Raw genomic sequence first — 26,324 nt, 5'->3', positions numbered from 1 at the left:
AGCAAGGTGTGGAAACCTCATAGACGCATTTTAAAAGCCTTGAAGAGAAATTTAGCCTTTTAACGAAGTAGAACAAATATCATAAACACAGCAAAACTCCTCGGGATTATTTCCGGTTTGTGGGTACTGGGATTTCACTGCCCTCCATGATCAAATCCCAATGGAATTTAAACCGTAAATGGAGAAACACCAAAATCTGACTGCTACAAGAGAACTTTCCATATTGAAGCAAATATAATTCCAACATAAAAGGAAGAATCTTCAAAACAAATGTATATTAACTGATTTAGATTTAAAAAACTAGAGCCAGAATATAGCAGAAAGTTGACTTATTTAGATCGTTAAAAGGGTCATTAAGCAGTGTTAAGCTAACCTAATCCTGCCAAAAAAAACCCCACAAAAATCCTCATTGACCATTGAATTCTTTGTAAATGATATTCAGTAATCTGTGAGAGAGTAAAAATGAAATGGGTTTCTAGTCTTCTCTCTTTTTAAAAGAAGAGGAAAGCCAAAGTCTTGAGCTTTGTTGGATGAACAAGTTTGATGGGTGAAGGAGAAAGGACATTGAAACAGTAAGGTGGCAATGGAGGTGGGGGGGGAGAGGAAACAAACCCTAAAATTATCTCATTTCCCCTTTTCTTTTACGTCCTGACAACAAACTTAAATGGTTGCCTCCTGGTATTCAACATAAAAATTCAATCTTTATGAGTATATTTATTAAAGGGGATTGTTTGAGATACTGATTAAGGAGAAGAATTTTACTGAAAGGTTAAAATTAAACCCCAAAGGCTGTGTGTCCAATTTCCAGGTAGTGTTTTTGGTTTAGCCCTTCAATTTCTCTCTCTACCTCTCTCTCTCTCTCTTCGTATCTTCCTTTCCTCCATTCTTCTGTTTCTTCTCTGGTTCAAAATTTCCCCCAATTTGTACATATAAAGTGGGGGAAGGAAGGATTAAGAACCAAGGGAAGAAAGAAAATATAGATATTCAAAAACCTAACTCTTCTTTCTTGAATGATGGTTTGGACCTTTGGTCCTCCATCTTCGTCTTTGCTCTCCTGCTTTCTCAGTTAACAAATAAAACTAACCCTTTTTGTTGGTTTGGTTACTAATTCATTCCTGTTTCTAATGTAAAATTTCCCAACTGGGGTTCTTTTACATGTAATCTTCCTGCTTTAACTTGCTTTGTTGTTCGTGATCTCGCCCACTATGACGCTGGATTCTCCTCCTCCTCCTCCTCCGATCCCTTCTGACCGATCCTCCCCTGAGTCCCTTTCCCACATCGACAACCCCAACCCCACCACGGCTAACCATGACCTTATTCTCGAGAACGAGCCCACCACCACGACTATAACCGAACAACCCACCACGAGGAGAAACCGACCCTCTCGGGCTTGCACCCTTCGTGCTGCAGAGCGGCTCTTGGCTGCTCAGTCAGTGGTCGAGCGCAAGCCGAAGCCTAAAAAGGAGCAGCCCAGCGAAGAGTCGCCTCAGCAGCAGCAATGCAGCAAGATCGTGACCCCTCTGGTTGAGGAGCCTTCGCCCTCACAGTTACCACGTTGGAGTCTTCGGTCGAAGTGGGAACTGGCGTCCGTACTTCATTTCTTGCATGTAAGTTTTGGGGGGTATGTCTTCCTGATCAAAATTTGCATATTGTTGGCGTTTGAGACTTTATTTCTTTCTTTTGCGAGGTGCAGGTCTTCAGACCACTATTGAATATTCATAATGAATTCACGGTGGAGGAGTTTGAGACGGCCTTGATTACACCCAACGACACTTTGAGTGACATACACATTCCATTACTCAAGGTTGGAACTTGAATTTAAACTGGAAAGTTTATGCTGGGTTTGCAAATAATGTGTTCTCCTATCCACATTTTGCTCATCATTCTAACTTAGCTTACTTTCTGTTGCTCCAGTTATGGTCATTACTTTTTTGTTTCAAGTTTCATTTTGAGGTTTGGTGGGAGTTCTTAGTGTTAGTTTCTGAAGCCAAGTATTTATTTGAAAGAGAAGTTTACTGGATTTGTTCGTTTCTCATCTAAGAGTTGCATCTTGTTTAGGTTTGAAGCTCGAGAAACCTCACAGTTCTGTGATCAATAATTAGTTATTCAATAACAGGTTCTCCTCTGGTAAAAAAACTTATGCATATTGCTTAGAGATGCTTCCCTTTCCTTCTTAGAGTTGCTTAGATTTCCCTCTTTTCAAAAGATACTTGCTTAGTGTTGCTTTAAGATTCTCTCATCTTTAATTGGACTTCTGTGTGAAGCTTTAAGTTTTCTAAGCTTTGCAATAAAGAGTTGCGTTTTGTTTGACAGCGAATAAGTTTGTTGGATTTTTTTTTGCCAAGGTTTCGGTATTTTCTTTTGGATGATCAACGTTTCGTTTGATTAAAAACAACTTTGAACTGTAATACTGGTGATTGCTTTTATTCTTATGAATAGGTTTGGTTTGTAAGATGCTCTCTTGTGCCTGCTAAGTCTTAATATTTTGAAACTGTTGGGATGGATATGTGCTGTAGAGGACCAATCATCCTATTTTTGTTGCTAGACTTCTGATGTTTTGAAGGATTAGAGCTTCTCAAATTTTTGGAGATTGAAGAATTGGAGCATCATGTGGACATATGAAACTTTTCTTTGAGTGTGTTTCGTCCGATTGTCTGCTAGATCCCACGTATCAGTTGGAGAGGGGAACAAAACATTCCTCATAAGGGTGTGGAAATCTTTTCCTAACAAACGTGTTTTAAATAGTATTCCTTATCTGCTAGTGATGAGCTTGAGCTGTTACAAATGGTATTAGAGCTAGACACCGAGTGGTGTGCCAGTGAGGATGCTGGACCCCAAGGAGGGTGGATCGTGAGATCCTACATCAGTGTTGGAGAGAGGAACCAAGCATTCATTATAAGAGTGTGGAAACCTCTCCCTCACAGACGCCCAAAGAAGACAATATCTGCTAGCGGTGGGCTTGAGCTGTTACATTGTTTGAGGATTATCTTCCATGAATGGATAGCGTGGGTTTTCCCCCCTTTAAATAATTGATGAAAAGAAGTTGCCTTGGGTGGTAAGCAATGTCAATTGTTCATAGAAGTTTTAATTTGTGAGGTGAAATCTACCTTTTCCCTTCTTGTTGGCCACTAGGTTATATTTCAATATTTAGCTTCCTTTCCTATAAAGTTAATTAAGCTTTATTCCCTCGTTCTAGTTTTGAGTTTTAGAAATGAACTTTAGTTGTTGAAGTTGCACTCGTGGCCCATTAGCGTACATCTTTAAAACTCTTCTTTCATATCTTGTGTTCAAATCCCCCACCATCAAAAGGAATGAACTTTAATTTTCATGCCTTTTCTTATGTAGTCGTTGAGGCTGGTCTATAATTCGTCCTCATCGCTTAGAACAGTTGAATCTGTCGATTTATGAAAATTATGGGCTGTACATATTCTCTTTATTAAGCATCACATTACTTCAATCTGAAAATTTTACCTTTTTGTTTTACTTTTGCAACTTATTGTCTGCGGTAATTGCTGGAATATTTGATCCTTAGGTCAAGTTGCATAATTCACCTCCATGTTAACTTTGTTACAAGGACTTCTGATGCAGGCTTTAAATATGTTGCTAGTTCATTTGAGAATGTGTTTCTTTTTCTCCCAACAAGAAACTCACACACGTTATTAATGTTATATAATAACCGTAATCAGCTCCCTGTAACTTATATTTTGTGTGTTTTTCAGGCGATTCCTCCTATTACAAGAATGGCCCTCACTCGGGATACATGGGTGACTGTATTGTGCAGAAAACTGCGAGACTGGTGGCACTGGGTATCGTCCATATTTTTCATATTTATCCATATATTCCTGTATCGTGGCTGTGATGGAATCCTACAGTTCTAGCTTCCAATCTGACTCCTGGTGCTTGGTTTATATATGCAGGTTGCTGAAGGGGGTCTGCCTATTGTTGCTTCACATGGGTGAGTGCCCAGAGATTTCATGTCCCATATACAAAAATGTTCTTCATTCTTATGTGCCTAATTATTATGAGTTTTCAGAGTTGAAATTGAAGTTTATAAAAACCTTGATCCTGGGATGCGTGTGGTTATCTTGAAAGCACTATGCGACATTCGTGTTGAGGTACTGTCTTCTCAAAAAGTACCAAATTTTTTGGTTACAATACAATTGCCTTTGTGAAGTTGACATAGTGTTTGACAGTACCGAGCGACATTTCTTTATTCGTTTTACAAGTGTTTTATTGGTTTAGACTTTGTTCTCTTTACTGCCAGTAGGCAAACATCCTACAGGCAACAAGGTAGGGGCAGAGTGTGAGCTCTCTTCAAAACCGTGTCAATGCACTTTTCAATACTTTTCGAGCATAACAAGATTCTTCGACTTGTTTAATAAATCAGGGCTGCAAAGAACATCAAATTTGAATCCACTTCATTGCCCTTTTCTCTAAGCCCTCAAATGATCAGGATTTAAAGCAATGTTAATCACTTTTTGCTCTTTCGATCATTTATTGTTCGCTGATCCTATATTTCCTGCATCATCTCGCTGTATGTCATGTTGGGTTCATTTGTATTTAATGTGTTCGTCCTATAGTCAGTATATATTTTTAGAACTACTGAAGTTGAACAAGAGATAAATGGTTTGTTGCAGCAAGAAGATATCCGCAGCTACATTGAAAATTCCCTAAAACATGGAGTTCAACTTTCAGCGTTTCGCAAAGAACGAATTGGTGGAGATTCACATGGAACTTGTTTTTGGTATACTTTTCTTTTAACCTCTTCATGTTGTGGCATTTTTAACGGTATAAAATATCCCGACTTCTTCAATACGTTTATTGTGTGTCGACTATGTGGCAATTGTTATTGCAGGTATGAGGATGATCCCATTATTGGTCATCGTTTGTACCGTGAGATTAGGAAAGTCGAGTTGAAAAAACCCAAGGCCAAAGGTTCACAAGTCCTTCCTTCTACAATATACCAGTGGGAAACAGTTGCAACCAATTTTGATGAATTTCAAGATGTGTCGGTGAGTTGCTATACCGTTCACCCCAGCATATGCATCTCATGGAAAACACTTCATATCCCCTCCCCCGAACGAAAACTGTTTTCTTAATCTGTGGTTTCCGTCTTTTAATTGACTATTCAAATATACCATGTTAGAATTTGTTGGATGTAAGAAGTCATCCAACATTATAAGTTAAAGAACGTTTTTATAGAAGATCGTTCCGAATTCAATCCAATTAGTTAAATATACGTTTATATGGATCGAAATCATATTTCTGAACGTTAATGTTGTGTTGATAAAGTAGGGAAACAGTAGGTGGCATTAACCATCCATAGTGGGCCATTTTTGCTCTTATTTGGAACAAGTACAATTCAAAAAGACAATAACTTGATGTTATAGAACCTGTCTGAATGATTTAGCTTTTTTGTTCTATCCTCGTTCAATAAGTTTATGGACGACTGTGGCCCGTGCGGGCAATGGATCATCGACAAAGGTGTGCATGCACATTTAGGATCTAGAAATTCTCAAGCAATTTTCTTATATTTAGCCGTATCATTGTTACTTCAAAATCTGTGGTCCAAACTCTTGTTAGAACTTGTCAGTATGATTGTGCAGGAAAAGCTTTTTACAAGTAAAAATCGTTCAGAGGCTTCACTTGGCAAAAAGTTGAAGGTGGACATGCTTCCTGAGATCGAGAAGGTTCACAAGGTGCTCGGTTTGTTCGTTATGAAAATACCTTGCTGACGTGTTGCCCTTTTAGTCTCATTATTGGCTTTGCACATAATAAACATTCTTGCTTATCTTCTCCACTTAACTTCTTTATCAGAGAAAAGAAAAGTTGCTGAAAAAACAGCATAGACAAGCTCTTCTCTTGGATAATTTTGCACTTGTGGATGGGCTTGCTCCTGGACGCTCGCTTCGTGACAGAAAACCCGTCACTTATACATTTGGTATGCAAATTTTTGTTTCGTTTTCGTTCTTCCATTTTCTTGTAGCTATTATTTTTGTGTGAGGTGAAGAATCTGTGGAGAGAAGTGCAGAATAAGTGACTTTCATAGCTATTATTTTTCGTTTGCTATCAACACGAGCAGTTCAGTGCTTATGGCATCTCTACTTCCTCTAAGATGTCATAGATTTGAGACCTCCACCTCATATCAATAAGTAATTCTGCAATCTCTCGTAGAAACGATTAACATTTGCATTATAATTGAATGTTAAAATCATCTTGCAGATGATTATGACCGATCGATCAACGAGGCTATCAAGACGACCAAGTATGAATTTAGTATCTACATGATCATCTTTCTAGGCCATATATAATATCTTTATCTTGCATTACCTTATTCTTACTCTTATCTCAGGCGTAAGGCGCCATCCCCAGAACCTCATGATAGAAAAGAAGATGTTGTAAAGCTTGAACCTTCTGCGAATGGAAAATGGAGCGGTCCGTCATATGCATCTCAAAACTCCAATTTCAGTGCACTATCTCCCAAGTCACCTGATTACGACGATGCCGATGAAGACCATATGTCCGAACAGTTGGATCGCAGGTATAGAAAACGTGAACTATGTGTTTCTCTTACCTTCAAGTATTTTCAGATTCTTATTTATTGATCGAACATTTAGCAATAGACGGAGACAAAGGCCACAACGGTATTCAGAAAAGGATTATGTGGAAGCGTTATCAGATAACGATGCAGACTTCGACAGTGACGATGACATAGTTGGTGAAGCTGTGTATGATGAGGAGTATCTACGAAAATGCAAGCAGAGGAGGAAAACATCCAGCAGTTCCGAAGGAGACGAGGAGTATCACTATGAAGAAGATAACGAGGAAGAGGAGGAGGAAGAGGAAGAAGAATCCTTTAGCATTAGTGATGACAGCGACCGGCCACGAAAAGTAAAAAGAATGCGAGGACGTACGCGGAGGGGAACGAAGCTACGGTCTGTTGGTGAGATTCAATCAGGTCTGAGACGTAGTAAAAGGGCTACTCGAAGCAAAATAAATTATGGGCAGTACGATCTTTCAGAATCTGAACCAGAGAATAACAATGATAAAAAGACTAGTGCATCAGATGAGCACACTGATGCTAGTGAGAACGGGGATTATTCGGTTGAAAGTCGAGGGTCTGATAACGAGGACGACAAAGAAGAAGAGAAGGACCAAGAAATGAAAGTTGATCAACCTGATGAAGAAGATTATGCGGAGAACGTAGAGGAGCAAAATCCTCCTCCCGAAAGATCGAATGGCCCAGATCAAGATGAAACCGATGACGCAAGAAAAACACAGTTTCTTGATCTAAATGAACTTGCTCCAGGCTCTGGTTTCGACGATGCCCCGACCACAGACATGAAAGATGATTCGGATGAGTCGTAGTATCGTTCATTTTTCTTGGTTAATAGCAACCGCTATAGTTTTCCCCCGTCGTCGAATTTGAGTGTACGATAGTAAACTATAAATTTTGTGGTAAGGCTGCAGAAGATATTAGCGTCGGAGTTGTTCCCTAGGCGAAATCAAGCAGTCGCGTAAAGGATGATGATGATAATGATGATGAGTCGATAGGATAGATTAGAGAGGCCATTTTTTTAGTAATGTCCACATTGAATGAAAACCCAACAATAGATGGGGAAGGCGAATTTGTTTGGTGTTTCTATTGTTTTACCCATCCCTGTACAATAACCTTTTCACTAATATTGTAACCCAAAGAGTTGGCTTTTAGATGTATAACCTCTATCTATTCTGCTACACATATTGTTCATGCAGCCATCCTCCCTCAAATCATTACCTTATTCTTCTTCTTCTTCTTCTTCTTCTTCTTCTTCTTCTTCTTCTTCTTCGTATGATTAGGTTGTGTGCTAGCTAGCTAGGTCACTGAGCCGAGAGTGGACATCGAGCGGTGTGCCAAGGAGGATGTTAAACCTTGAAGGGGTAGACACCGAACGGTGTGTCAGTAAAGACGTTAGGCCCTAAAGAGGATGGATTACGAGATCCTATTAATTTTGAATAATTAAAAATGTTTTAAATTAATTTTAATTCACCAAAAATAATTTTAACTATTCGAGTCGCTGCCATAGGGACACTTTTCTTCGGTTCTTTCTTTTTGGGATAAAAGGGTTTCGCTTATTTATGACTTTGGTTTAGTGAAAACTTGTAAATTTATGAAATCGGAGGGAGGTCGCAAACGGGATCCGACGCCGAGCAGCACGGCTCGAGAAGAATCCATGGTGGCCATTTCCCTTTACAGAGGGAACCTCCACAGGGTCCCCGATGTTCCTCGTCGGTGGCTTATGCCCACCCACAACATCTCTGTTAGAGACTTCAAATCCCTTTTGCAGCGTCGTTCGAAAGCCCTCTCTCGTCTCCTCGCCACCACCTCTTCTTCGCCGGCCAAAGTTTCTACTTCCCCTGACCCTAATCGTAATTCCAATTCTTCAATTAAACCAGACGGCGAAGGACCCAGAACTAACGGGTCTGCGCCTGAGGTTCCATTGGAAACTGAAAGGGTTAGTGTTGGCGGTGAAAGACCTTCTGCGGAGGTCAAGGAGAGGAAGAAGTCGGACAATGGTGATGACTGTATGGCAAAATCGGCTGATGGGTTTGATTCTGTGAATGGCTCGAGACCTTGTTTTAACGAGCAAGGTTCTGATCCAGTGGAAAATGGTGGTGCGCATGCAAAAGATGAAAATCCTGCTGTATTAGAAAACCCTAACAAAGAGGTATTGATTATGACCAACTCTTTAGATTTTCATTTTGTTTCTTTTTTGTTGCTATTTCATTTTGTATATATTCTGTGTTTGAAATCCCATTGGTCTAACCTATTCCAATTTAATGTCCGGTTGAGATAGTTTATTTGGTTCTTTCTGAATTTAGGTGCGGTTGTGATTAGGTTCAACAAAATGTTTACTTGGAGAGTTATTTCTGTAACATCCACAGTTATCAACTTATTCTACAGAATTGGAAAATGAAGGATGACTACTTAACGAGGCTTTCAGAAATTTAGGAATGTTTTGAGATAACTAATGCAAATTGTTGCTAAGGTTGTAAATTTTTTAGAGCCTTCTTTCCTGTTGATAGAAGAATGATAAGAACAATTGAAGTAAAATAAAGATTGTGGCATACTTAAAAAGAGTTCTTGTTGTCTTTAACGGTGGCATTGAAGGAAGAACTTTCAAGCTTGTTGTCGATATGGATCTCAAGCCTCAACAGAGCACTCGGATTTTTCTTTTCCTTCTCTTTTTTTTTCAGCATTTCTTTCTTTTTGCATTCTTCATTAGTATGTATTACTGTGCTAGACAAACAAGGAGGAAGATTTGTTGGATGACAAGGAGAACAGGAAAAGGGAAGTCGAGGAGAAGTTAAACGTTTTGAATGAAAAGAAGCATAATCTTGTGCAAGTGTTAAAACAGGTATATTCTTGATCCTTTCACCTTACCTCCTCGCTCTTGCCCCCTCCCTTCTGCGCTAAAATAAAACCCCATACGTTCCTATGGGATTGGGAAGTGAACTAGATCATGTTCTTGGTGTTGGTTGGCAGATCTTGCATGTGGAAGAAGAATTAAAAAGGCGTAGTAGTGTGCAAGGGACAGCAATTCGCCCTTCTGCTTCCCTTCAAGTGGATGCCTCAGCCGATACAGGATCAATGACCAGGCAGCTTGCTCCTAGAGTAGGCTCTGAAGTGAATGCTAGTGGAGATACTGAAGGTGGAGAAGCTGATGACCTTTTGAACCATAATGTTCTTTCTCGTCAGATGCTTCAGAATAGCAGTATGTCACCTTCTTCAGAGTCTCCTCTTAGAAGGCCTGCCCACATCCAATCATATATGGTAATTGCTGTCACATGATTTGTGTGAATTTAGTTGAGTTATATATGAGCACTATACTTGTTATATTTACTTTATTTGGGTGATTAGGGATACATAAATGACATTCAATAGTGCCTTGAGAATTCATTGTGATTGCTTGTCTGTGGAACTTCTTTCGTTTTCCTATCAAAATTGCATAAAAGTATCAGTTTTCGGAGTTCTTGGTGGTTCTTTAGTGGGTTGGGTATGTAGTCAACATCGATGTCCACTGAGAAAATGTATCAGAATTTTAAATTGTACCATTTCCTTTTGTTTATGCTTGATGTTAAAATCAGGCATACATGCATCTGTTTTTATCATTTTACTAGTGAAGTGAGTGAGACGAAGATAAAATAACATTACATGTGCAGAGCTCACATCCATCCCGAGGAAATTTTAGCGTATCTGGGAGTCCATCGTGCCTTCCTCCGACTGGGCAATCAGGGCTTCCCCCAAACCTGCCCACAGTGTCTGTATCTGGAACCAATTACATTGCATCTTCACCTTCTCCTGCAGCATCTGGGGGCACCTCAGTTCTCAGAGATGCCCGGCAGCCTAGCCCATGGAATTAGAGGTCGTCTCTGTAATATGCATTGATGAGTTCGTTGTGATTCTCGACTTTCCTGGTTCAGCAAAGCAAAGTGAGTTCTAAGACTAGTTTCATGATGTATAGCTATAGTCTTGTGAAAATTAGGTTTGATGATTGTACCCAGCTGCATGTTGATATTTGGGATAACTCTTAGTGTCGTCCTACAAATGTTCTTGCATTCTTGTTCAGTACATCAGTTGTGCAAAACTGGAAAAGAGATAAACGAGTTAACTTTGTATACATTAGGAATTTCAGTAGGACTGTATGACCTTTGTCTCAACCATACTTGTTCATGTTGCCGTTTAGATTGAAGCTGAGCCATTTTTGGAAGATTTGATATTGTCCTCTTTGGAGTTTTCCTTTCGGGCTTTCCATCTACTACGAAAAGGTTTCCACACCTTTATAAATAATGTTTCGTTCTTCTCCTCAACCGATGTGGGATTTCACAATCCATCTCCCTTCCTTCGGGGCTCAGCGTCGCGTCGCTGGCACACCTCCCGATGTCTAGCTTTAATACCATTTATAACAAGCCAAGCCCGATTGCATTTTCAAAATCTTGAAGAGGAGTTTGAAAGGAAAAACCCAAGGAAGACAATATTATAGGCGGTTAGATTAAAAGCTAAGAGAGTGCATTTTCAAAACCTTGAAAAGGAGCTTAAAAGGAAAAACCGAGGAGACCAATGTTTTAGGCGATGGGAATTGCATTTCATGCAAATGGTTTCAAGTTAGAAATTAGTAAATTTTATCTGACATCGTAAGAACCACTTTAGATGGGTGACGGGCCATCATTGATCCTTAAACGTTCATACTTCTCTATGAGATTCAGTAAGGAAAAAGGAATACTGATGAGATCTCACAGGTCTTTATCTTAAACATGCCATCTCAAACGGTGTTGCCTCCCTTGTAAATTTATTAAGTTGGTTAAAAATAGGAATATTGAAGCGATAGAGATTCGAAACCGAGACTGGAAAAGAGTACAGAAACAACAATAAAGTAAGTGGTCAAAGGCCTGTGTCTGTACGTAGAAGCAAGTTAGATTGACCATCAGCAGTCCATATGTAACCCACATGACAACACACCCACCCACCTCCATCATATCTCACAAATCCATGGCTTCCCATCAAACTTCACACCAGCGCCTCTTATCACCTCCGCCTAAAATGGATCTCCACCGTAGAACCCAACCCACCACCCCCGCCGCCGCCACCACTGTCTCTCCACACCCAACATCACCAAAACTAGATCCCATAACCCCTTTATCCGACTCAGACAACTTGTCAAAATCACACCCACCTTCTCCAAAAGTCGTTCCTGTTTCTCTTCACTCCAACCCCAAAATGGTCGGCCCCAGAACAGTCCATAAACAAGCCAAAAAACCCAACGAAACCCCTCGCCAGCACTCCACCACTGAGAAATTCAATGATTCTGAAGAGAAATTCGAACGCATGATCAACTGTATCACCACCAAAGAAAGGGAAATGAAACAGCTCCTAGTAGACCACCAACATCTCACTCGCAGGCTCTCTGTTTCTTTGTCTTCTTCACGGAGTGGAAGAAGAAAATCTATCTGTGGCTCACAGATTCAGCTAGCAGAGTTGTTCGCCAACAATGGGGTCAAAGTGGTTTCCGCCGATATGCCGCCATTTATGCAGATCCACGCCGTCGATTGCGCTAGAAAGGCCCACGACAGTATGGAAAAATTCACTTCCAAATCGCTGGCGTTGAGTCTCAAACAGGTAGATAGAAATCGATTAGTTTCTCTCTCTAAACTTCTGTTCTTTGTTTCTCTGAATTGGATCATGGGTTTGTTTGTTAGTTCAAAATGGTGATTTGGGTTGGCTGGTTTTTGCAGGAATTCGATGGGGCATACGGGCCGGCATGGCATTGTATTGTTGGGAAGAGTTTTGGATCATTTGTGACACATTCAGTGGGTGGATTCCTGTATTTTTCCCTGGCTCAAAAGCTTTACATTCTGCTCTTCAAAACCACTGTACTAAGAGCCAATTAGAAATAATACTGAATCACTGACCACGTTTTGTTCCAACAATCTTCATATTATCTTCTTTTGTTTAGTTACAATTTCGCCATTGATGTTCATAATTGAGAGCTTGTGTTGGTCTGAAACCTCCATATCTGTTCGGAAGCCAACTGGGAATGGAAGTTCATGGCTTCCCCGCGGGTCCTATCCCCGTGAGAACGGTCATCATCTACCGGGGGTTAACTGCATTTCCAGATGATAATGATTGCAGAGGCGATGACCCACATTGTTCACTTTTGGGGTTTGGATTTATATCCTCTGCGACACAAGGATGTGCACATTATAGCTCAGCCCAAAGAAAATGGATACCAACAAAGAAGACAGTGACCCTACTTAATGAGTTTTGACAGTGCCTATTCCCAGAGCTGGTCTCTACGGTACCCTCTAATTATTCACACCCTTAATCTGTGGAATTGGGCTGAGCCTGAGGCCGTACAGTTACTACTGAACTTCAGCCCAATTCCAATATCAAGGTGGGCCCAACTACGGTTTTGGGCCTGGATGTTTCAACCCGGCCCAGATACCCTGGTTGGTGCTTGGAGTGAGATGAAAATGGGGTGAGAAGTAGCAGACAACTTAACTTAGGTTTGATGGAGAAAGATAACTAACCAATCAAAAGCTTACATTTTTTGTTACATGAAATTGGAAGTTTCTAAATGGAAAACAAGTGCAAAACCAACTTCCTGACTTTGGTCTAAAATTTAAAGTACATTATTATTATCTTGTTCCATTTGGAATGATATCGTCTTACCTAAACATTAACTTAAAAGCGTTTATTAAAGATATTTAACTTAATCAAAGTCGGGTTAAAAATTATTTAACTCTCTACGGTATGTTAGTGAATTTTGATAAAATTATAATGATGGTCAAAATTTTATGGAGATGAATATAAGACTATGATTACCGTCTCCATTGGTACAAAAACCTTACTACGAATAAAGACTAAATTTGAAATAATAGAAAAACAAGAAATTGGATTGGTGTCCTTTGATTAGCTTTGGTAAGAGGATGAGGGCTGACCTTGTGGATGACCTCCCGAAAAGGTCAAGACCGAACTTGAAGAAGGCACATGTCAAATGTAGTCCTAGCTTACGTGATCTTAGTTTGGCTCGACCCATTCCTCTTTTGACCTAATTCGATAAGAAATTGACAAAAACTCCTAATTCAAGATGACAAAAGTAATAAATCCTTCCTCATTCATAAAATCTTAACTACACGGGGAAAAATTATACTAACTTAAGCATCAGAGCTAGTGTGACAAGTGCAAGCACTACACTCTCGTGCAAATCCCTTTTGTTTTAAACAAAATTTTGGCAACAACAGATCTCATGCTAGTATGTTTGCTTAAAGAACGATGATTCGGGTCGATTTTTATTTGTTATATTTATTAAATCTAGCGATCTAAATTTATAGAAAAATATTACCGATTAGAGTTGGAAGACGAGTTTTTAGTGTTATAGAAAGAAAAAGAGAGGAGTGGTCACCATCAAGAGGAAAAGAGAGGGCAATGAAGCTGAAAAAGGGAAGTGGGGGTAAGAAACCAAGGAAAGATGAAAAGACCCTTTATGAGTATCAATTACTTAGTGTGCCTCAAAACTCATTTTTGTGCCAACCAAGTTAGGCTTTGACAGTGCCCCTTCCCTCCTAACTTTGCACCCTCCAATTTCTTTTCAGATATAGTTAGGTAACTTATCGATATTTCTCAATCTTGAAAGCTATCTCGACACGTTTATAAGGAGGACAAACGTCTTGTCCTTGCAACACTCATTCAAATAGACCACATATTACAATGGTAGTTTCTAGATTTTCAATATTAACCTAAACACAATCCAAACTCAACCCAAAATCAAAGTTTGGCCCGTCTGTCTCGACCCATCTTATTTATTAATTAGATTAAAGATAGATCACTATTTTGAAAATGGAGTTAACCCCGAGAGATACATTTTATATATTAAAACAATTAGTTTTAAATTTTTTTTTAAATATATTTCTTTAATTTGTAAAAGAAAAAAAATTAAAAAGTAATGAAAATATCAAAATTAACTAGCCAAACCTAAATATTGACGGCTCGGTCTTGATTGTTATCGGTCAGGCCAATGATGTGGGTGACCACAAACTACTCCATAAATAAGCTCTCCGCCACCTACACTCCACTCAAATTCGGTAACTCGTAATACATAGCTTAAAGCTCTTCGCTTCCTTTGTCTGGGGTTCCACATTGACATCGGATTTTCCCAATTTCCTGCCGGTGGGTTATTCGGGTCGCTGGAAATGGATCCTCCACTCGTCAATGAATCTTCCTTCTCCGCTGCCAATCCTTCTGCTTACAGCTTGGCCGCGATTTGGCCTTTCGGAGGGGAGCCGGGTGGGAGCACATTGGGACTTCGAATGGCTAATTTGGGTCAGATTCTTGGCGGGTTTCCAGAGAGCTCCACGAATCGCGATGGATCAATGGAGGAATCCACAGTGACGGAGCAGAGTGGCGGTGGGAGGAAGAGGAAGGATGTGAGCTCCGAGGATGAATCTTCCAGAATGGTTTCCACTAGTAGTGCGAATCAATTGGTTAGTGCTTTGATTTCTGTACTTCTTGGCTCTCAATCTGGCTACGTTGACTCAGTTTTGGTCTCCTTAGGCAAAAATGACATCACTCAAATTTGTACAGTGTATTTTCACCTTTGAAAGGTGAAACTCATTTCCTTTCCTATTTTGAAGGGGAGGAGGTTCCAAGGAATAGGAAACAACGCATAATCTTTATAAACCATTCCTATTGTTGCTCTGTGCAAAGATTATCAAGAAACTTGCCCAGTGATGCATTTAGATATCTAAATCTTGGACGGCTGATCATATATTTCAACTCTGGCTAGCTACATTAAAGCACTTTTTCATGATTTCTGTACTTTCAATTTCCTACAGAATAACTCAAAGGGTAAACGAATGAAAGTAGTGGAATCCAGGGATGAAAATGGTGATATAAAAGCTGAAGTGGAATCTAGCTCAGGAGATGGTAAGAAGGCGGCTGAGCAAAGCCCGAAACCTTCTGAACCACCAAAAGATTACATCCATGTGAGAGCGAGAAGGGGCCAAGCTACTGATAGCCATAGTTTAGCAGAAAGAGTAATGTACTTTTCTCAGTTATTGGGGATTTGAATATCTCAATCATTTATCAGACAGTTATTAGCAGTCTGACTAGCAGCTTCAAGTTTCTGGTGGATATTTGGAAAGCTTATCTATCCATTTTCCCTTTCGCCCAAATTTCTTCCTGTTGTCTTACTATCCCGTTTGTGCAGGCAAGAAGAGAGAAGATCAGTGAGAGAATGAAAATGTTGCAAGACTTAGTTCCAGGTTGTAACAAGGTACGCGTTATCTCTTATTTTGTCTGCAAGCAATGATTCGGCTGAAATTGTAAAAACAACCCTGTACTATAAGAGTAGGTACAATTTGATTTTCAAACTTTTCACTTTGGTCAATTTTAAAGCCAGACATATTACTGCAATGTAGTTAGTGCTACTTTGACTGTTTAACACCTGGAAGATTATTGGTGTTGGTGGATGTTAGGTACCCAAACACATAAAACCCTAGAAACTAATATATTACAATATCAAGAGAAACTATTATATAACAATAGCATTTTGAGAGGGTTATCGCTCTCCCAAATCCCACTCTGAACTATTCCGCTAAAAAAAAAATGGTAATCAGCCCAAACCCACCGCTAGCGGATATTGTCCTTTTAAGCTTTCCCTTTTGAGTTTTCCCTAAAGACTTTTTAAAATGCGTCTACTAGGGAGAAGTTTTCATACCCTTATAAGGAATGCTTCATTCCCCTCTTCGGATCTCACGATCCACCTCCCTTGGGGGCCAGCATCCTCGCGGGCACACTGCCCGGTAACTGGCTCGGCCATTTATAGCCCATTGCTAGCAGATACTGTCCTTTTTGGGCTCTTTCTTTCGAGTTTTCCCTCAAGGTTCTTGAAACGCTTCTATTTTAGGGAGAGGTTTTCACACCCTTATAAGGAATGTTTCGTTCCCCTCTCTAACTCTAACCGATGTGGGATCTCACAAAAATCCACCCCTCTAAGGTCCCTAATACTACTTATATTCCCAACATAACTCCTCTTAGTACTGTCACAGAGGATCTTGTGTGGGAAGAGGACTTCACTTTCTCTTCTCTTTTCAGGTTCTCTCTCAGTGTGCAGCTCTTAAAACTGAAAAGGGAAAAAAAATTGCTAAATTTAATAGATCTGAGATGTAGAAGGCAGAGTGAAGGGATTGGTCAATTTTACTCCCAAACATGAACTATAGTTTCAACATGGGCCTCTCCGTTATATCAACTAGCTTTCCTTCAAATACGTTACATCCTTGGTTCTTTCTATAACTGAGAAGTCAGAGAGAGAAACTCTGTAAGAAGAGAAGAAAGCAGAGAGGTTGGGAGTTCAAGAGAAGGAAAGAAACGAGAACAACAGCATGAGATAAAGAAAGCCACCGAGATGAATAGATATGGATAAAGGAAAACTTGGAGAGAGTTTTCAATTGGAGTGGTCTGTGAAGATCAAGAGAATAACACTAGAACAAAGCTCTAATCTATGAAGTTTCATTAATCTTACTCCATGAAAAAGGGCAAAGTTAATTAAGGTTGTAAAATTTTCTGTTTTCTTTCTAGTTCTTAGAGTTGGATATATGAATCTTGAGTTTGGTTGCAATCCTTTTGAAAATCAAGTTCAAATTATAACTTTTCATTTGTATTTCCCGTGCATATGCATGTATTAGGTCATTGGAAAAGCACTTGTCCTTGACGAGATAATAAATTATATCCAATCATTGCAACGTCAGGTCGAGGTACTTATTCTAATCGATTGGTTAAGCATGTTGTTTCAAAAAAAAATAATCTGATTCAATCTGAGCTTTGGATATTTTGCTCAAACTTGTAGTTCCTCTCCATGAAGCTTGAAACTGTGAATTCCATGATGAAAATAAGCCCTGGCATAGAAGGTTTTACCGCAAAAAATGTAAGTAATATTCAGAAACTCTCTAACGAGGGGGGAAAAAAAGAAGGAAGATTCGGATATGCTAACCATCTCATCTGACATTTCAGATTGTTAATCAACCATATGATGCAGCAGCTGGAATATTATATGGTTCACAAACTGCAAGAGAATATAGCCAAGGTGCACAACCTGAATGGTTGCATATGCAGATCGGTGGAAGTTTTGAAAGAACATCTTAGAACTTAATAGGCATCTTCTTATAACCAAAGGTCAAAATTATTTTGGCTTCCTCATTTAGTTCACAGTAGGTCTATTATATATGTTTGATCATTTGGTATCAAATACTTGTATTCTCTGCAGAAACTGAACCTACTTCCAATTTGTATCTTACTGAGTAGTAATTTGAACTCAACATTCTAAGCTTCCTTTACTGCGTTCTTCAAATTCAGAGTTCCTTCTTTTCTGGGGGCATTACTTTACAGATTGTTTCGAAAATTAGGAAGTTCTGATTAACCATAACGCTATGATCAGAGTGGTTTTCGAGTGTATTTTCTTTTAATCAAACTACGAAAGTTTGCTGCTGCCATGAATGGACTTGATGAATCTAAGGCTGTGTTCTTTCTGATTATTTGATTATTTGAAGTGTAATGAAATGATACACATCGTTATATCATCTTCGACACTTTATGGGACGGATGAAAGGGAAAGTATCAGTAACAAATGAACTACATAAATTATTATCACATGACTGCCTTCTAAGCAGTAAAGGTCATTCTCTATATAGGAATGTGACTGAGATTACTAATGGCAAGGAAGAAAAGAACGCAACCAGTAGATAAGTGGGCAAATTGAGAATGAAACTAGGCAAACTTGGACTTTATGCTGTTGATAACATCATCATCGACTTGGAAGGTCTTGGTCAGAATTTGATTGGGAATTGGAGGATTTGAAGCGAATAAAGTTCGAGAGACGATCACAGCCCCGGGCAACTGACTGTTGAAAGCTGTGAGCAGACTTGCTTTGCTATGTCCAACATTATACTGGAAATGAACAAGTCCTCTGGGAATGACAAACATCTGCCCTACAGTCAAAACCTTGTAAAAATACACATTACTTGTTGACACAAACCCAACAAGAACCTTCCCTTTAATAACGACAATGCTTTCGGTGGCACGAGGATGCGAGTGAGGTGCATTTATTCCTCTAGGAGCAAGATCGACACGGTTCATGGATATCCCAAGCGTATTGAGTCCTGGAAATGAAAGAACATTTCCTTGTGCAACAGCAAAACCGAAAGGATTGTCTGTGTTGCCCTCTTTGCTCAATCCATCAAAGAAGAAATCATCTGAAGTAACTTCTGCAACTGGCTTGCAAGGGAAGCCATTAAGAGATACAGTAGCATTTAAATCAGCAACACAGAAGTCCTGCAACGGATCAGGATCAGCTGACAAAGAATGATAAGGAAGAAGCAACAATATAATGAAGCAACCAAGCATGTTCAAAGGTGAGCTTGTCAAAGCAATCATGGTGCCCAAGCAGTTTAGTCCCAGAAAGAGAATTAGCTCAAGCTTGCTAATGGAGATAGTTTAAGAGTGTTACAGAGTCCTCTTAAATACTTTTCCTGGATTACCTGTCTCCTTCAACTCTTCTTTCTCAAGCAATATGTCAATGGAAAAATTATTATGATATGGACATAATCTGTGTTGGGGAGCCTTCCAAGCTGACCTTACAAATAATAAAAGCTTAAAACTAAGATTAACAGAGTCTTAATCCAGAAAAATCCAGAGTGTTAGTTGGGTTTGGACAAGGATAAAGAAATAGGCGTTGGGATTTGATTCAGTCTCATATTCAGCATTGACCTGGTAAGATCCTAACTTTTTTACTCCTCCTTTTCCAAGTTTTTCCCTAAAAAGGACACCAATTTTCTTCCCTAACCCCTTTTTTTTATTACAACAGCCCAACCTCTCTTTAATGACAGAACATGATCATTAGCTTGACATAAGTGATTACAAAGAAAGAGCTGATATTTTAAGCAGTAGCACAGGAAGATTTCCCAGGGGCCAGGTCAACGTGATTAAATTTCACGAGTGTTGCTATCAAGGTTCAAAGCCAATTGGTTCACGAATTGGAAAAAATCAATCATATGGGGTAAAGCTCTATAAAATAATCATGACAAACCTATAAACAATCACTCAATGAACGTAATAATAGTTAACATTTGTTCACTAGACATATTTAATTATCTTCCTTTGAAAGATGCACAACAAATAATTATTGACCATGTAAGATGCGTGTGATTAAAACTCTCTCTTTAAAAATATAATAGAATTACAAGTCAAATTAATGAAATAATCAAGTGGTAAGAAATAATCTTTCTGACTTAAAAAATGGTTAAGATTTAAAAATTGTTTTCTTCCAAAGTAAAACCTTACCAAACAAAAAATATTGCGTGTGTAAATCTCGAAAAGGAATTCAAAACAAATACGCTTTTTAAATGAGTATTAAAATAACCATGTCTAACAAATAACCAAGTCTAAAGTTGAAAAGTTCTGAGTTCTAAAACAATGTATTCAGATTGTACCAGAGAATACGTTATAAAGATTCGGCTTCTACTCGTATTTGGTAGGTGGCTCAAGCTATAAAGGCCATGAACGCTTACTGTGTAACATGAAATCGACGCATTCATAATCTGAACTAAGTAAATCTACTCACCAACTATCAAACATGGGCTCCTTTTTACTCTGGAATTGCACAAATGATCCAAAACACCCCTCCTAAAAGTCCTTACACTCAAGTCAATATTCTAACTCCATTAACAACAGACAGGGAAATGGCTAAGAACTGACGGGCCGATAGTGAAGAGCAGTACTTACTTTAAGGCTAAAGTCAATATGAAAAAGTTCAAACAATAAAGGCATGTCTATTTCAAATGACCGAGTCTTAGGAGAAAGTGCACCTTCATTTCCTGATAACAAGCAACACCTTCTATTCCAGATGATGAAAGTGTTTGCAGAATGTCAGCTGTTTGTTTGAAAACAACCAAAAAAGGGTTTCTTTTGTCAATAATATGCCATGGTTTTCTCGATGCTGCCTAAAGCATACTTATACAAACAATAAAATTACATGTTATTCAGAGTAATACCGCATTTGGAAGCTACTCTTCCAATGGCTAATCATAACTTCCGCGTGATGGGCCTATCTGAAATAGTCGTACATATAATTTAACAGCTTTAAGAATTCCAAGCTCCAGATTGTCAAAGATGGCATCATTAGAGGTTGATTCTTCGAGTCCAGTATCATACCTTCATTCTGCGAAGACATGAGAAGTAGGAAGTAAGAAACCAGAGAAAAAATTGGGATGGCAAACGATTCTTAGATTTCTCAGATGAAAGAAATTACTTGTCCAATCCAGCTGGGCTGATGGGAATCACACCAGATGGTGTTACAAGAGCATCGACTAAGACATCATTTGGAGTGAGAGGTATAATTCCTTCATCCATTATCTGTACTGAATAGGACAGTGCAACTGCAAAATCATGCCAATTGAGTTATGTGAAGATGCAGGGGAAACAGGGTGAGCTGAAAATGGAAACTAAAGGGAGGTTCTACAACAAAGTAGAGAGCTTACACACATACCAAGGAGGGGCTGCTTCCAATTCCGTGCCTTCGCAAGCTCTTGGTAGTTCTTTAGGAAGGTATCATAATAACTGTTTTCATAACAATTATAGGATAAGATTCATTTGCAATAGGATGTAGAAGATCATACAGATTGAATATGGGCAAAAATCTAAACAAGCAAAGAAAAAAATACATAGGGGAGTGATTTTACTATCATAATTAGGGAGTTACGTATCTAGCTTTAACTTCACAAATCAGCTCCAAATGAGCTAAAAGTGCATTAATAACACCAGAAGAAAGAAACCTCAAAAAGGTTAAATGCAAATCCATACCCTCCCCCTCGGCCTAGTCGTCTTCCTGATTTATCAAATGCTAGTCCTGGCAACAATCATCATCGACATATTAAAAAGTGATATCATGTTGCCTTCTAACCTATAAATAAACTGTAAACAACCGAAAATAGATATGAATATCTCACCTGGTAAGAGGAGTAAATCGATGGGGTCTTTTGTCTGCATAACTGCAAAACATCAATATATCAGCGGTGATACATTCAAGATGCAGAGATGGATTATGTCAAATCATTTCTTTGTTGAGAACAAACAAAAAGAAGAAAAAGGAGATCATATGGACAACAATGAAGTTTGATTAATATCAATTATCACCATATGTGTTCTGTTATAATATATGCCAAAGCAGACTAGTGGCTAAGTAGAGGGAAAACGCCATAAAAATTTATATTTGCTACCGCTATTAGCATGTATATCAAAGATAAAATTAATGGTACCACTCAGTTGAAAGGTCGAGAATGATTCACGCCTTCCTTATTTGAGCAAACACGTATGTCAGACCAATTATTTTCTCTCTTAAAACATACATGGTTTATTTGGTATCAGTAGAATAATGTATTCCATGAAAACTTAACAAGGCTGTAAAAGGAATTTAACAAAATAAGTTGAGGATTTTTGGTATCAAAAAACACTAAGAGAATAGACAATCCAGGAAAGCACTAGTGGTAGGTTGCGGAAATGGAGACAAGTCTTTAGGGGATGCAGGTATATGGAGTCTTTCAAAATGCAAAACACCAAAAGTTCATTTCTGGCTTTCGTTGAAGAATTAATAGATCTATTGACCATCCAAGACAATGAGGAATGGCCTGCCTTTTTGCTGGTGATAAACAAAAAATATTTCGGGTCCCCGATGGTAGAGGAACAATTGTCTAAAGTTATTTGCAAATCCATCCTAGCATTAGTTAAGAATTTAAGTTTTTATTGGTTCAATTTTAAGAATTTATTCTCTGAGTGCTATACATAATAAGTACATCATTATCCCAGTGCAATATATGGTAGATAATAGATTAACCATTGAAACCACAAGTACAATCATTGAGCTGACTGATAATAGAAAATGAAAGAAAAGAGAAGGGGTGAAGTATCTAGTTACCATCTTCACGTTGATTTCCATCACCATCCACTGGAGCTGGTTCTAAGATATTCATTGAATTTGCAATAAGATCATCCATACGTGAAATATTGAACATCCGCATATGACTATTCTTGTCCTCCACACGCGGGACATAAATCTTCTTCGGATAACCATCTTTATATAAAAAGAAACATGAAAACATTCACAAAGCTGCATAAAAGCATGCTAGCTACAAAAACATAACCTCCTATCATGAAACCAACATCAAGATCAAGAAATAACCCAGTCATAGTTAAATATCACGAGTAACAATACTTCCATACTATGCTATGCATTCAGATCCACCATATCAAATACTCTGTTTTGAACCAGTTCATAGTATAACGATCATTTTCTCCTAATCTAATTGGTTGAGCAGGTAACTAATTGTGTTTCTTTTATTTAACATAAAACTTCAAATATAAAATCTTCCATTGAGATTTACTGGCTTTTTTAAATGTTGCCAAACGGATCCATGAAACTTTAGATATCTCATTAGAATGGAGCAGTACGTGGGTAATGAGTTTAAGAACACACCTTTTGGTGGGTGTTGCAAAGTCTCTGATAACAGTCTCGACGTATCAACTTCTCTTAAGGCACTGCAACTCACATAAGCACATAATCTCTGACTAGATTTAAACCACGGGGCCTCCAAAACGATACTCTGAATTGCATTGTCTGAGAAACAAGTAGAAAGGGGCGATTCATCAACATCAGAAGACGACACACAATCAATTTTTCTATGAATCCGATTAATATTTTCAAAAGAGCGAAGTAAATCGTTGAAGATAAGCAAGCAATCAGTACCTTCATGGGATCTGAGGGAAGGGTCCATGGCTTTGAGTGCTTTTCGAACGTTGGATCGAAGAACCCGTTTCTGCTCAAATATGGGCTTCAATTGTTCTTCATTTCCTGATTTGATGCTCTCGTTACTCGCCATTTTCGGGGACCCAGATGAGCGACACGATAATGGAAGAAGTGTTTGTTGGAAAGGTGAAAGCGCGAGGCGATTGAACAACGAATTGGCCGCGCTTGACAATACTTTATAGTTTCGGATCATTGGGGCTTCAGAAATTGCCCACCTTCTGGCTTTTGGGCTTCGACCCACGTCCACTCCGGCTGGACTTCGATGATTCGCCAATCCAAACGCAGCCGAATTTTGACATCCATTCACAAGTAAATTTGTTGGTTTTCCTTGTAGGAGCCCAGATTTACTCATCAAAGCCAAAATTCTCCAACTCCGACCCTCCCAATCCCAAAACATTTAAACAACAACAATATGCTTCCAAAATTATAGAAAGATTGTGTAAGGTTGAGATTATTATCCTTTTTATGTATGATTTAAAAGCTTGTAATAAGATATAATTCAGATTCTCTAAATAAAGTTATATTCTTCTAATAAAGTTACTAGTAAATATTCTTTTAATATTATTTATTTATTTCATCTTAATAATTAATTATTTATATTTCTTCATCTTGACGTAGATATCTTTTACGAAAATATTGATAAACTTTCAATTTCAATAATATTATTAAATTATAAATAAATAAACTTGGACTACCTACAGATCATTATTTTATTTGAAAATCAAAATATCATTTAATTTTCAAAATTTTGAATATTTTTATTTACGAAACTTTGAAAAATTAAATTATAGGTCGATGCAAACGAGAAAGAAAAAAGATGAGAAATTGTTAAATCACGGGTTGAAAGATGAAAGAAATATGATTTATAGAGTATAGATAAGCGGGTTCGTACATTAATAATTTCCAAAAGATAATAAGTATGGTGGTATTTATTAAAGTTTAAATTTCAAATATATTTTTAAAACTATATTTGAATTATCTTAAAATTTATTCAAACTTTAAATTTAAAGGTTTTTTTTTTTTATTAATTTAGAAAAAGAAAAAGAAGATAAGATATTTTTTAAAAGATTAAAACTTGGCAGTAAATAAATTCAAATGAGATTGCAATATCAAACTCCAAGACGGTGGGTCCCGACGCACGAACTCATCCAGTCAGATGCCACGTGGCGGGGATCCTCTACGGAATTCGTCGTGTACGTAATGGTGGAGCCATTGACTAAAAGTCAAACAAAAGATTGGACGGCTGAGATTGTGCCTTCAACCCCGAGACTGATCGAACCGAAAGGGCCCTTTCCAGGTACCCAATCCCCATCCTCTCTCCTCAGTACAGTTCCACAGCGGGCGCCAAAAAAAGAACACAAAAGTCTGTGTGTCAAAAAGAAGGAAGAACAGAGAGCAAAGGAAAACAAACACAAACAGAGACAAAGACGATTAACAGCCAAATTCCTTGAAGTGCTCGAGCTGCGATTTCGACTGGTTTCTGGGTCAAGCATGGAGCTTCAGAATACAGTAAAAGAAGCCCTAAACGCACTGTACCATCACCCCGACGATGCCTTCCGTATGCAGGCCGATCGATGGCTTCAAGACTTCCAGCGCACTCTCGATGCCTGGCAGGTATTGGTTTCTGTCACTTCCTCGCTTTTTGGGTATTAGATAGATTTCACTTGCTTGATTGGGAAAAGTGGTTGAGGGGACTTCGTGATTTGCAACTTTGATTATTGGTTTGGTGTTCTTTTGTCTGTATCTTGCTTAATTCTAATCAACAAGTGGAGTTTGGCGAGTTCTAGTTACCGAACAATGCTTCATATGCGTCAGGGAGTGAGTTCTGTTTATGAGATTCTTTACTCTTTTCTACTAGACTCGATTCGGCTGTGGGAGAATGTTTGAAAACATAACACCATAAAACCTAAGAATGGGACTTTTCCCCCTCCCATTGTCATATGGTATATGATAGTTTCACATACAGATTTTGATCGATTTCTGAAAAGGGAATTATAAATCATTTAAAAAGAGCGGATTTCATGCTTGGAGATTGGATGAAAAAAAAAAATCGAATGAATTCATTGAAATACTATTTTAAAACGATCATACGCCATTGGGGACACTATAATTTCAATTGCTGGAGCTTATGCAACAAGCACATGTAAAGCAATTATAATTTCCAAGCATCCAATTCAAGTTATTGTCTCTGCATACATTATCGAGGATAGAGGTAGGAAAGACTTCAGTTGCTGTTTGCTTCAGTAAGCTTCAAAATTGTTGCGTGGACCAATTCCAGGAGTAAATTAGATTAGATTTGAACAGGTTCATAGTTGGGTATGATTTCAATTCAAGTGTAGATCCATTAACTTTGACTCGTAAAGGGTGTATTTTAGATTCAAATTTTCTTTTAAAGATGTCGAAGAGATGTGCTTGTAAGCTGTAACAGTTGAAAGCAAAATGTTCTTCAATTTCAGCATTTTAAAGGAATCATGTTTGACAGACATAGATATTCATTAATGTATCCTCCAATACTTCAAACTTATGTTAGGTGCCTTCCACCTCAAATTTGATACAGTTAGATTCAATACAACATTCATCTAAATATTCTCTAATCGTCGTACTGGAGTTCTGGCCTGAATATATCCATAGCTTTTAAGTACTCTTCATTCTATGTGAGCATTTTCTGTCCTTTGCAGCAGCCTTGTGAATATTATTCATATATTTATTTAGAAAAGTTAACAGTCTTTATTCTTTTAGGTTGCTGATAATTTGCTTCACGAACCCACCAGCAATTTGGAAACTTTGATCTTTTGCTCTCAAACACTTAGAAGCAAGGTATCTTTCTTTGATCTGTCATTATTGAATATTTGTTATTTGAAGTTATGTATGAGTTCTTCAGTAATGCAGTAAAGTTCGTTGTTCATCATTATCCCCAAAAAAAAAAAAAAAAAA

At 38.3% G+C, this 26,324-nt stretch overlaps 7 protein-coding genes across 9 annotated transcripts in view; 5 read left to right on the top strand and 2 right to left on the bottom strand.

Moving 5' to 3' along the window:
* The first annotated feature begins 570 nt into the window (after window positions 1-570).
* LOC111470883 (DDT domain-containing protein DDR4-like) lies at window positions 571-7,739 on the top strand. 2 transcript variants are annotated; one of them, XM_023116548.1, is made up of 12 exons: window positions 571-1,607; window positions 1,694-1,804; window positions 3,720-3,806; window positions 3,918-3,955; window positions 4,034-4,115; window positions 4,638-4,744; window positions 4,856-5,012; window positions 5,607-5,699; window positions 5,818-5,941; window positions 6,223-6,265; window positions 6,353-6,541; window positions 6,624-7,739. In XM_023116548.1, the coding sequence occupies exons 1-12, from the start codon at window positions 1,206-1,208 to the stop codon at window positions 7,366-7,368; spliced, it is 2,178 nt and encodes a 725-aa protein (XP_022972316.1). In that variant the 5' UTR covers window positions 571-1,205; the 3' UTR covers window positions 7,369-7,739. The 2 variants fall into 2 exon arrangements, with proteins under 2 accessions (XP_022972316.1, XP_022972308.1); XM_023116540.1 differs by having other exon boundaries at window positions 572-1,607; window positions 6,618-7,739.
* A 368-nt stretch (window positions 7,740-8,107) lies between these two features.
* Window positions 8,108-10,701, top strand: LOC111471243 (stress response protein NST1). Its single transcript, XM_023116962.1, has 4 exons — window positions 8,108-8,708; window positions 9,285-9,398; window positions 9,527-9,814; window positions 10,204-10,701. The coding sequence occupies exons 1-4, from the start codon at window positions 8,151-8,153 to the stop codon at window positions 10,402-10,404; spliced, it is 1,161 nt and encodes a 386-aa protein (XP_022972730.1). The 5' UTR covers window positions 8,108-8,150; the 3' UTR covers window positions 10,405-10,701.
* Window positions 10,702-10,842: 141 nt separating this feature from the next.
* LOC111471403 lies at window positions 10,843-12,493 on the top strand. Its single transcript, XM_023117130.1, has 2 exons — window positions 10,843-12,157; window positions 12,274-12,493. The coding sequence occupies exons 1-2, from the start codon at window positions 11,489-11,491 to the stop codon at window positions 12,427-12,429; spliced, it is 825 nt and encodes a 274-aa protein (XP_022972898.1). The 5' UTR covers window positions 10,843-11,488; the 3' UTR covers window positions 12,430-12,493.
* Window positions 12,494-14,546: 2,053 nt separating this feature from the next.
* On the top strand, window positions 14,547-17,885 carry LOC111471395 (transcription factor bHLH79-like). The gene is made up of 6 exons (XM_023117119.1): window positions 14,547-15,021; window positions 15,373-15,573; window positions 15,747-15,812; window positions 17,224-17,292; window positions 17,385-17,462; window positions 17,549-17,885. The coding sequence occupies exons 1-6, from the start codon at window positions 14,731-14,733 to the stop codon at window positions 17,678-17,680; spliced, it is 837 nt and encodes a 278-aa protein (XP_022972887.1). The 5' UTR covers window positions 14,547-14,730; the 3' UTR covers window positions 17,681-17,885.
* A 155-nt stretch (window positions 17,886-18,040) lies between these two features.
* Window positions 18,041-20,471, bottom strand: LOC111471468 (germin-like protein subfamily T member 2). 2 transcript variants are annotated; one of them, XM_023117188.1, is made up of 2 exons: window positions 20,398-20,471; window positions 18,041-18,865 (listed from the first exon to the last, which is right to left on the bottom strand). In XM_023117188.1, exons 1-2 carry the CDS (start codon window positions 20,401-20,403, stop codon window positions 18,302-18,304), a joined length of 570 nt encoding a protein of 189 aa, XP_022972956.1. In that variant the 5' UTR covers window positions 20,404-20,471; the 3' UTR covers window positions 18,041-18,301. The 2 variants fall into 2 exon arrangements, with proteins under 2 accessions (XP_022972956.1, XP_022972952.1); XM_023117184.1 differs by lacking the exon at window positions 20,398-20,471 and having other exon boundaries at window positions 18,041-19,053.
* LOC111471263 (5-formyltetrahydrofolate cyclo-ligase, mitochondrial-like) lies at window positions 20,382-23,827 on the bottom strand. Its single transcript, XM_023116985.1, has 8 exons — window positions 23,331-23,827; window positions 23,061-23,201; window positions 22,503-22,658; window positions 21,538-21,579; window positions 21,392-21,437; window positions 21,078-21,148; window positions 20,841-20,967; window positions 20,382-20,750 (listed from the first exon to the last, which is right to left on the bottom strand). Exons 1-8 carry the CDS (start codon window positions 23,785-23,787, stop codon window positions 20,738-20,740), a joined length of 1,053 nt encoding a protein of 350 aa, XP_022972753.1. The 5' UTR covers window positions 23,788-23,827; the 3' UTR covers window positions 20,382-20,737.
* A 748-nt stretch (window positions 23,828-24,575) lies between these two features.
* LOC111470834 (transportin MOS14-like) overlaps window positions 24,576-26,324 on the top strand; it is a 13,494-nt gene continuing 11,745 nt past the window's right edge. Inside the window, exons 1-2 of the mRNA XM_023116484.1 lie at window positions 24,576-25,004; window positions 26,130-26,207. Of these exons, the coding sequence (XP_022972252.1) occupies window positions 24,591-25,004; window positions 26,130-26,207 (492 nt within the window). The 5' untranslated portion in view covers window positions 24,576-24,590. The remainder of the gene's footprint in view (window positions 25,005-26,129; window positions 26,208-26,324) is intronic.

The sequence above is a fragment of the Cucurbita maxima genome, unplaced genomic scaffold (assembly GCF_002738345.1).
Source record: "Cucurbita maxima cultivar Rimu unplaced genomic scaffold, Cmax_1.0 Cma_Scf00002, whole genome shotgun sequence".
In the NCBI taxonomy this organism is placed as follows: Eukaryota; Viridiplantae; Streptophyta; class Magnoliopsida; order Cucurbitales; family Cucurbitaceae; genus Cucurbita; species Cucurbita maxima.
This window is presented reverse-complemented; position numbering and strand designations above follow the sequence as displayed.